The sequence below is a fragment of the Nuphar pumila genome, chromosome 14 (genome assembly GCF_984573655.1).
Source record: "Nuphar pumila chromosome 14, dmNupPumi1.hap1.1, whole genome shotgun sequence".
Taxonomy (NCBI): domain Eukaryota; kingdom Viridiplantae; phylum Streptophyta; class Magnoliopsida; order Nymphaeales; family Nymphaeaceae; genus Nuphar; species Nuphar pumila.
The window spans coordinates 79,296,286-79,307,635 of NC_143262.1; the positions used below are offsets into that span (position 1 = coordinate 79,296,286).

The 11,350-nt window shown below is 40.4% G+C and overlaps 1 protein-coding gene across 1 annotated transcript; it reads left to right on the forward strand.

Moving 5' to 3' along the window:
• The first annotated feature begins 3,614 nt into the window (after nucleotides 1-3,614).
• On the forward strand, nucleotides 3,615-11,140 carry LOC149817053 (alpha carbonic anhydrase 1, chloroplastic-like). The gene is made up of 6 exons (XM_089986551.1): nucleotides 3,615-3,711; nucleotides 5,272-5,483; nucleotides 6,826-6,932; nucleotides 8,406-8,508; nucleotides 9,342-9,524; nucleotides 10,740-11,140. The coding sequence occupies exons 1-6, from the start codon at nucleotides 3,648-3,650 to the stop codon at nucleotides 10,872-10,874; spliced, it is 804 nt and encodes a 267-aa protein (XP_089842677.1). The 5' UTR covers nucleotides 3,615-3,647; the 3' UTR covers nucleotides 10,875-11,140.
• Nucleotides 11,141-11,350: the final 210 nt, after the last annotated feature.

Sequence of the window (11,350 nt, forward strand, 5' to 3'; positions counted from 1 at the left end):
TCTCTTGTGACAGCAGTAACCATCGCTAGAGGTTTATTTTAGCAACGGCTTCACCGTGGCTAAAAGAATTGGCGACCAGACAACTAGGGACGCTAAATGTCTATTTTATTGTTGTGATTGTGTGATCAGCTAATTAAATACGAATTTGCTATTACTTTCTCTTTATCCGATCCTAAAGTCAAATCCAAAGATCTGATTAAGTCGAACTATGTCATACCTAGACCCAAACCAAAGTCTGACCCTTTTAAGGTGGCGGGATGACGGTGGTGGTGGTGGTGTCAGCTTTTGGGTTTTTCTTTCAAGATACACGAAGATGGGAGAGGGTGGTGTATGTTCCCCCCCGATGATTCACTGAATCTCACGTCTGTGTTCGGGGCTTTGAATGAGCACCATGTATACAAGCATATGGGGCTCGTATTCTCGTGTATGTTGACATAACTTTGCATCGGACTCTGGTGTTGTTGCAAAGACTTAAGTACCCTTTCTTACTATTCTTCTCATAAAGTGATGGTTTGAGAAAATGACAAAAATGCCTTTCATTCAAAAAAGAAAAAACAAACAGTTCAAAAAAAGGACAAACATGTCCTCCATCCAGAAAGTCGAGGATGATGTTGACTCTTCAAAGTCTTCTTCTTCTTTCTCCGTTCAAAAAAAGGACAAACATGTCCTCCATCCAGAAAGTCGAGGATGATGTTGACTCTTCAAAGTCTTCTTCTTCTTTCTCCGTAAAACACTGTAAAACCTTCTCTCTATCTCTAGAGAAGAAATCAAGGGAGGCAAAGAGTTCTCTCTGGAGAAGGCCATGAACATCAACCCTTTCACTCTCTCTCCCTTCTCTCTCTACTTATGTGCACATCCAACAGACGATCCTACATTGCTCCATCAAACACCGACTGACCTGCACACTGACTGTAGCATCGTTCAACTTGAAGAGTTTTGGAGTCTGATTCAGAGTTTTTACCCTTACAGAAGGGGGGTCTGAGGGTTCCTCCCAGCGTGGGTAGCATCATTTAACTTGATTCGTTGTGGAGCTTGATTTAGAGTTTTTGCCCTTACAAGAGGGGGGTCCGGGGGCTCCCTCCCGGCGCGGATCCCTCTCAATGTGCAGGTCAGTCGGTGCTTGATGGAGCAATGTAGGATCTTCTGCTGGATGTGCACAGAAGCAGAAATAGAAGGGAGAGAGGGAGTGAGAGGGTTGATGTTCATGGCCTCCTCCAGGAAAGATTTTTTTCTCGGATAATCCTACAGTGCAGAGACTGGGTCTTAAATAATCATCTTTGGGGCACTTAAGTCTTTACAACCACTCCTTCGTCATTTTTTTTGCACCAATGAGGAGATGGTACTTAAGTCTTTGCAATCGCATCAAACTCCAACGCTAATTAATGCTGACAAACATGGGGATACGAGACGCACATGCTTACATACGTGGTGCTCTTTGGGACCCCCGAACATGAGATGTAGCTAACTGCCCTGTTCGGGGGAACATATAACCTGCTTCGCGAATATGGGGGCTCGAAATGAACTTATCATGATTTTATCATGATAAATCCACAAAATAATAAAAATCACCAAAAAATTTGCAATAAATTCACCTTTTTCAGAATAAAATAATTTTAATTTTGGGTTTTTTAGTTTTTAATTTTTTTATACATTTGTTTATTTTTTATTATATAAACTGTTGTGTTGACTCCTTGGGAGCAAGTGGTAAGCCTACAGAAGGACAGCGACCATAAAGCCGGTTAGGTCTCTTATTCTGTATTCTGCGGGCAGTTTCTCAGTGTAAATATAAGAAAAAAATTTGTATGAACTGTTTTTCAAAGTAATAGTTTATTAAAATATGAATCCTTTTTTTTGCTTAAAATCTTGCTCCAGTGGCACTTGTATGCCCATAAAATCATTTTCCTAGAACATAACACACACCCCCAACTGAACGGCTCCAGAGGGCCAGTGGTGACACTAAGTTTGGGGATCCACATAATCATTTGGTGGTGGGAATTTGATTCTAATTGCTCTCTTGACTCTAGCCCACCAAGCCAAGTGAACCATCGCCATTGATGAAGTTCCCTTTCTACATTGCAGTAAGAAGGTACAGACAAAAGAGCATCATCATCCCCTCTGCTATATTTGATGCAGTGTCAGATAGTCTGCTCGTCGAACACTCAAAGCATGGACCAGACAGTAAGGAATCTTGAACCTTTTTCTTTTTTTCATAGTCGAATCTTGAACTTTTGATGCAGTCCAATCCCTACCATAGGTTGAAAAGAAGAAAATAAGTGCTCTCTCTCTCTCTCTCTCTCTCTCTCTCTCTCTCTCTCTCTCAAGTATGCCATTAGCATTATGACCTGATCTTTGATAAAGATGGACGAGCCATTGACATTATAATTATCATATTTGCCATAAGCCTCTCTCTCTCTCTCTCCGTTGACATTATAATTATCATATTTGCCAAAAGCCACTCACTCACTCTCTCTCTCCATTGACATTACAATTATCATATTTGCCAAAAGCCTCTCTCTCTCTCTCTCTCTCTCTCTCTCTCTCTCTCTCTCTCTCTCACACACACACACACACACATGCCATTAGCATTATGACCTGATCTTGAATAAAGATGGACAAGCCATTGACACTATAATTATCATATTTGCCAAAAGCATTTAGCATAGGCAGATACCTTATTAAGAGGCACAAGGTAAAGCAACAAACACTCGCTATCATATGATGCCATTAATTAGGTAATCTTATTAAAATAATAAAGTTATTACTTTAGAAAAAAAAAAATTTAACGCACAAGTTCTCTGCCTTCTTGGTTAGGGGTAATCGTGGTTGGTACCTAACCTAAGATACCCATGCTTCGAAGCCCACAAGCGCGTCCTTTGCTACAAGGTCAAATCTGGGTGTACTCCATGGTTGGCAAAGGGACTCGAGGGTTTACCAACGGAAGCCCTGCCGGTGGGCGGTGGGTGATGGGAGTTTTCTCCCTTGGTCTAGACCAACAACAACAAAAAGAGAGAGAGAGAGAGAGAGAGAGAAAGAAAAGAATTTCTACTTCTAATATTTTAACTGATCTGTATCTGTCCTAATTCTACCCATATGCTCTTGATTTTTCCCCAATTAAAGACTAAAACGTCAATATTTTCCTTGTCCACCAAGGGACTTTGGGACTCATCATCTCTGGTCCTTTTTTCCTTGGATTTTTTGGGTGATATAGTTTGTGATTGCTCAATGGACACTTAAGGTTGAGTTTCGTGTTCCAAACTTGGTCAAGGAATGGCTAGAAAACCTGAGCCCATATACACTATTTAGCTAACCAATAGGACTCAGTTAAATGAACTCAAAGATAGAGTTTAAGAAGAAAAATGAGATCCATAAATCCAAAACTCCCATTGTCTTAAATTAGATAAGGTTGTTCACATAAAGCAACTGCTTACTCAAAAGATTTGTACCAACTCCTTAAAACAGGCAGCCCAAAATTCATAACCATACATTTGCCAGGCTTCACCATAATTGTCGCTAAATGGTTGGACAGAAAAGTGCAATCCCGGAATAGCACCATGCACCACGGACGTATATATATAACCAAAGGATGCCTTCATATAACTCTCATTGCTAGTTCCTTGCAGGAGAAACCCTCCCAGCAACAAGAAGAAATGGCAGCCACCATTCTCATCGCCGGACTTGTCTTTCTTCTTGCTGTTGGCGCCAATGCTCATGGTGATCACTTCCCTCCACAACTCTATTTCTTTCTGAACCATGTAAATCTTGTGCCTTGTGTGTGTGCTTTTTTTGCCACTTGGTGTTCTAGTCGAGGGCTCAGTTCGATCCATACCTGGTACAACCTAGGATTTCGGCCCCCTCAAACCATAATAAAATCCATGAAAGTTCATTTTTAGTAGCTTTTTTTTTTGGTCTTTGATGCGACCTTTGGTCTTGATTCAATTTCTAAAGCCAGATTTCAAATCAGGAACTATATTCTTAACCAGGTGTTTTTACTTCTATTACGATATATTGTTATGGATAGAATGATGCATATCTGATTAGGGACATAAGGTTATTAGGTTGATTTGCCTTTGGTGAGTCATTTAATTAAAATTGCAGATAATCCCCATAATCTTGAAGATGGGGAGCCCCAACCATGCCAATGGCATCAACACCTTTTTTCAGAAAAAAGCCCACAAGCTTGGTTCTTGAAGTATGAGCTTTCAGTGAGGATTAATGCTATATATATAGTCACTAGAGTATGAGATCTGGGAATATGAGAACTACCTTGTGAACTGCGATATGGAGTTCAACTTTTTTTGTTTTATTCTCTTAAACCTAACCTTAAGGATGTGTTGATTTTATAAGAACCAGCTCTTGAAAAATCTGATTATATATGATGTATAAATGAAATTTTTTAAGGCTTTAAAATCGATGGCTCAAGCATAGATATTCAAGCATTCAAAAATCATGTTTTTCTTCTATAATACATGATCAAACAATTGATTCCTAGCAAATTTACCATGCCCAACACATCTACATGGTTGGATTTGCAAAAATAGCGTTGGAAATGCCTATATTTTTAGTTCTCATATTCTAGTCTCTCTCTCTCTCTCTCTCTCTCTCTCTCTCTCTCTATATATATATATATATATATATATATATATATATATAGAGAGAGAGAGAGAGAGAGAGAGAGAGAGAGAACAAAACAAATATGCAAAATGAGTGTTTCATTTTGTTTTTCTTAATTCTGAGTGTCTGAGAATAGAGATGTGATCTACATGCTTGATTTCATAGGGATCAGCTTTTAAAACATCTGATTCTAAGGTTTTTATAGAGTTTGAAAATCAATGAATCAAAATTTTATTGAGGCACAAAAAACCATTTTTCATAAAAATAAAAAAATAATAATTCCTATCAAATCGACCATGCCAAACATATCTACGAGGTTAGAATTGTGAAAAAAGTGAAGGAAAAAACATTTAGACCTATTTTGCATGTTCTCGTCAATATGTGTTTGTGTGTGGCTCAATGTTACATATTAGGCTACAATGCACATCAAGAGAAAGATCAGCATCACTTGTGGAACAAAAATATTTGGCTGATGCTGTTAGTTCCATAATTTAATAGTATCTAGTGGGTGTTACCCTTCGCATAAATGATGATGATCATGATAATAGCCTTAATATTGTTGATGGGATTTCTTTCAAAAAAGTTTATATATTATTGATGGAATTTGAGTTATATTGAGCAATGAACCAACCAGCTATTGCTTTGCATGGATGTCTGCAGATTCACATGTGGTGTTCAGCTATCGGGGTGCGAATGGGCCTAACCAATGGGGGAGCCTAATGCCTGAGTTTCAGGCATGTTCCACCGGCAAGTTCCAGTCCCCCATCAACATTAACAGGAGCCAAGTGGTGGAGGGCACTGGATTGAATCCTCTGGTCAGGGACTACAAGCACACCAATGCTTCCTTAGTCGACCTTGGCTTCAATATTGCGGTGCGATCGCGTTTGCTTATATACTTCCATATGTCTCGTGTAGAACGAGAGCAGATCCAGCACTCGGCCGAGTACCTTGCAATGTATTCAGCCTTATCACTGGATCCCCTCTCATGTAGAACCATTATGTGGACTTGGGCATGAACTAGTTGCTTCCAAGCTTTCTCTCTTTTATTGGGTGATCGCCATGGCACACATAGCGTCCATTTGTAGGTCAGAGTGTCATAGTAAAGCGAGCAGATCAGGTCCAAAGAACTTTGGAGACTTGGATGTCAGTTGATCCGCAAGATGAACGACACCCAAAACCTGCCAAAAGATTTGTGTTTTGATTGGATCTTATCCTTTCATTTTTCAGTCACTGTCACTGTTTATCTAGAAACTGAACCTTATCACAAATCCTTATGAGGCCCATCTACATGGTGACAATCTTTTTTATGGACTTTTTTTTTAAAGGCAAGCTGGGGTTAGGCAGACCCCTATCAGTAATTAACACAACGATATTTTTTTTTTTTTGGGGTGGTGTTCATCTTGACAATGAATGGCATCCAAATAAATTTGGCAGCTTTTCTGCCCAAGGTTGCTTGGACCCAATCCTCTCTCATTGTGAGATGAGAATATTCTTTGTATTTACCTTTTTCCTTCAATGGATCATTTTGATAGGGATTCGAGCTCGAGTTCATCCAGCAAGGTTTTCAGACCTTTAATTGGCCCAGGCCCAGGCAGCCCGACCCATTCAAACCGGGCCACTGGCCGCCTGACCCATTGTCCAGCCCTAGTTTGAATCAACGGAAGGGGGGCCCTAAACATCACCTTTACCTTGCTCAAATATAATGACTTGATATTGCCCACAAAGACTCGGCTCATCTGGTAGGTGCGACTTGTGAATGTCACTAAGTTGATGGGACGTCACAAGTTTGAAACCCACGGGTGGTGTCTCTTGCCACAAGGTCGAAGCTGGGTGTACTCCCCCGGTGGGAGGGGGAAACTTAAGGGTTTACAAAACCAGAGGCCAGCCAAGGTGTGGTCGGTGATGGTGGGTTTTCTCTTGAATTATCCTAAAATATATATATATATATATAACTCGAAAAAACTGCACCTGGCATGAAGACCTGATCGCGCTGGCTCAGTCTGCCATACCTACGATCATCCTGTCAACAGTGTAAAACTCTCCGAAGCTAAGACCCCTGCCCTCAGGGCCTATGCGCAGAAGGGACGACACCCATGGGAATCGAACCTTGACTGCGCGTCCAGCAACCAAGGCCTCCACCCCAATACACCAACCCCCTTGGGATAATTACTTGATATTAAGATTGCATTTTCCTTCTTTCCTTTTTAATTGTAGGTACGGTGGGAGGAGGATGCCGGAGTCTTGTGCATTGGTGAGAAGAATTACACACTCAAAAGTCTGCATTGGCACACGCCTTCCGAGCACACTATCGATGGTGTAAGGTAAGTTTAAGGCGTAGTCACAGATCTCGACGAGATTTTGAAAATCTAGCGAAAAAAACACTTCTCGTATTTTTCCCCTTTTATACTTTATATTTCAAAAAATCGCTTAAATTGAATATCTCGTGTTTATTTCTAGTGCTTTTAATTTATCATGACCCTGTCTCTCAAAACTGAAAAAAAAGGAATGGGTCACCCATAGTACCCTCCCTTTCCTTGTCTCTAACAAAATGAAAAAAGGAAGAGGTTGTTGTGGGGGTGGGTTAAGGTGCTTTTTCATTATTATTATTATTATTATTATTATTATTATTATTATTATTATTATTATTATGTTTTTTTAATCTTTAATTTGCCGATATTTTCCCGAAAAAATGTTTTTTTTTAAATCTCCCAATATTCTCCCTTACCGAAAAACTAGCGAGAACGATATTTGTGACTATGCTTTAAGTCTGACTAATAACAATGCCACAAATCTCGCTCTATAACAAATCTTGTCAAGGAAAAAACTATAGATATTTTAAAAAATGTTATTTTTAGAAAATATTAAAACAATATCTTCTTATCTGAAAAATTCTCACCTCGCTCCACGGATCTGCCCTATGAACATGATACGTCAATGTCTTTTTGATGTATGGAATGATTATGAACTGAGGCTGTTGTGGATTCCTTGGATCTCAAGATCAGAGTCCTTGAAATAAAGGAGACCTCTCTCCCTTTATTTCAGGGATTTTAGATCCAACATTTGAATGTGCATGCATGGGCCGTATATTGTAAAAATGATAAAAAAATATTATTTTACTGGTATGGTTAAGGTCAGGTTCATGTAGTTCTTATTGGGTCTGGGTATGATTTCTCTTATAGTAGACCCGATTCAATCCAGGTCCGGACCCAATACTATACCCAAAAATTTGATCCAAATCTGATTTCACACTCATTGACACCCTACTCCAAGGCATTCAAGCGAATCCTCAATGTTTGTCAAAATTAATGGTCCCGATCAATGTTTTCAATATCGGCCTATACATATCGTATCAGCAGAAAATCTATATGATACTAACTTGAATCGGTTATTTTAATAAAATATAAAAAATGCTTAAAAATAATTTTTAAACATTGACATTATTATTTTGATAGTTTTAACACATGTGATTGACATGAAATATTTTTTTAATTATTTTTAGCCGATTCTCTTGAGAATCGGTATCTGCGGATTCACCTGAATCATTGGCCCAACGATTCAGGGCCGATACGGATATTGACAACATTAATCATGTTCTCGCTATCTTTCGAACAAATAAAGTGAGTCGCTTACGTATTTTCAAGCAAAAATCTTCATTTGGAGTCCAACCTTTTACGTGATATTTCAAAAAAGTCCTGTATTTTGTACATAGACATTTTAGGACCCAACTTCTTACTGAAATTGTCAAATAGAGACTTCCGTTGGGGTAACTTACGATTAACCATGAGTGCATGTAGGTACCCTGTGGAGCTTCATCTTCTTCATCAGAGCAAGGATGGTGGTTTAGCAGTCGTGGCGATCCTGTATGATCATGGAGATGCTGACCCATTTATCGACCAGGTATGTGTGCTCTTCATCAATTTTCTAAAATTGAGGATGCAGATCAAGAAATTGAATTTCAATTGTTTGGGGGAATCAATATCAATTGGTGGAACCTTTGCTAAAAGAATGACAGTAAGAAAGAAGATTTAAAATTTTTAAAAAAAATGAAAATTATCATGTCAGACGAGCCAGTAGGGATGGAAGTGGGGCGGGGCGGGGGACAAGGTCTCCACCCCCGCCCCGCCTCAAGATTTTATCCTCCATCCCCTGCGGGGAATGGATTTTATCCTCCATCCCCGCCTTCATCCCCGTTTCATGTCCTCCATCCCCGGTTCAAACGGGGATGAGGCAGGGGCGGGGCAGGGATATTGCGGGGAAAAGTGGTCAGGGTGGGGTTGGGGCGGGGATCGTGGCGGGGACGGGGTGGGGCATGGAAAAGTGCATGTCCATCCCCGCCTCCACCCCCGGACGGGGATGGATTTTAACCTTCGTCCCCGCCTCCACCCCCGTTTCATACCCTTCATCCCCGGTCCAAACGGGGCGGGGCCCCGCTTTCCCCCTGTCCACTGCCATCCCTACCAGCCAGGATCAGGTGCCATCACATGGCAAGCTTTGAGTGTGCCTCTGGACCGGGCTGCCCTCCAGAGAGGATGGTAAAAAAAAAAAATCACCGTCCATTGCTTCATTGTACATTGTAGAAGGTGATGATGCCAAATTTAGCAGATTACTTGATTGTTCTCCCTCCACCTGAGAGGCTAAGTTTCGGAGCATTAAATATCAAAAATGAAACTAACCATTCATCTTTTGTGGAAAAACCAAAATCCTCAAGAATGATTTCTTTGTTTTCGCAGTTTGTGGATGAGTTTGGGATAATGGCAAACGAGACATGCACAGAAGATGATGATATAGAGGTTCCAATGGGAGTGGTTAACACGAGGAGCATGAGCCGCGGCACTCGCAAATACTACAGATATGTGGGATCGCTTACAACTCCTCCCTGCACTGAGAATGTCATCTGGAATATCCTCGGAAAGGTGAGAACCCTACTAAAAATTTCACCCTCATAAAAATGCCCAAGGGTGAAATTTGTGACCTGGTTCTCGGTGAGGGTTTTCCTTCATAAAAAAAAAAGCCAAGAGACCGAGCAGAAATTGTGCCTACTTATGCCAAAAAAATGAACAGGTGATATGCCAAATCACCGATCTTTTATACTTTGGTTGGGTCCCACAACTGACAGTACTCCAAAGATGGTGAGTTATCAACAGCACACTACAAGTGTGCAATCACATTGCACCTGATCCTTCCTGTATTTGCACAATGAATGGTGGTGATGAAGGGCCATGGACAGCGGTGATTTCAAAACATAAAAAAATTGTGTTTTGACATATCACCTGATCATCCGATCTTCATGGGAAGCCAGGTCTCGGTCAACTTGGCCAGTCAAGTTATAGGCCCGGGCCTTGGCACTGGTAAAATCCTGCTCACACACCAAATGTACCCATCCGTCTGTATTTTGGGCTAAGCCTATAAAGGCATAAATTTAGACTGGCTTCTTTATATATTCGGCCTGGTATTACATGAGCAGACCCATCGGGGCTCATGGTACTGGTCTGTGCCCAAATCCTTGCCAAAATACAAAGGGTATTCCTTCGTCTGGCATGAACTTCTGGCTAAGTTGGGTCCCACATGCAGGTACGTGCTGGGTCAGGTAGCTAGCTTGATCATGACCCGCTAGGCCCGACCCTTTAGGTTTAGGACCAAGAGCCTCAGATCTCAAATCCAAGGATCTCTGCTCTCTCTACGGTTTGATATATATATATATATATATATATATATATATATATATATATATATATATATATATATATATATATATATATATATATATATATATATATATATAGCCGGGCATCATATCCAGGATCTTCAAGGGGTTTTGAGGAATCTAAAATCAGGGGATCTGAGATCCCCCGATTACCTACGGTCAGATCTGGCATGGCCCCACATCAGATCTGATCTCAATCTCTAGGGCGGACTCTTTTGAAGAAAGTAATTTGAAATCCTTACCGTCCACAAATTGCATAAAGACTGTGGGGTCCTCGTGGGATGAATCAGTGGACGGTGAAGATGTCAAATCACTTTCTTAAAGTGATTTGACGGATCAGCTGATCTGCTCACCCCTACAGGCGCGAACAATGAGTGCATTATATCTCATGACTAGTTGTAATGAATACTGGGAATGCATGCAGGTGAGGCAGCTCTCTAGAGCTCAGGTGAGGATGATCAAAGCACCCTTAAGCGTGGTATATAAGCGTAACTCAAGGCCCCTGCAACCACTCAATGGAAGGACAGTGCAGTTCTACAATGAAGCTGATGAACAATGAGTGCACTGTTTATGCGCCATAACGCGCATAAGCCCCTTACTAATCTCATTTTATGAATCATCATCAATCAATCATCATGTAATCTCCTATAATGATGCTGTATGGAAAAATAATTCCCAAAAGAAAGAGAGGAAAAGCATGTTTTCATCCTCCAAAACATCAGTTATGTGATGTGTGAGCACACATGCATGTGTGTGAGCACATGTCGCATAATATTGTACTATATAATAATAATGAAAATAAATTCTATCAATTCTTAAATATCCGATTAATAGATTTTCTTCTAGTTAGATCTTGATGGTCTGGTCCATTTCCATCAATATTGCATGTTTGAAAAAAAATAGGGTTGCCAACAGATCAGATTTTATCTATCTCACCGAATCCGACTCTGTTTAGTCAGATTCGGTAAGCTAGTTAAAACCATATCTGATTATAATCGGATTTGTATATGGTTTGGATCTGTCAACACCAATGCC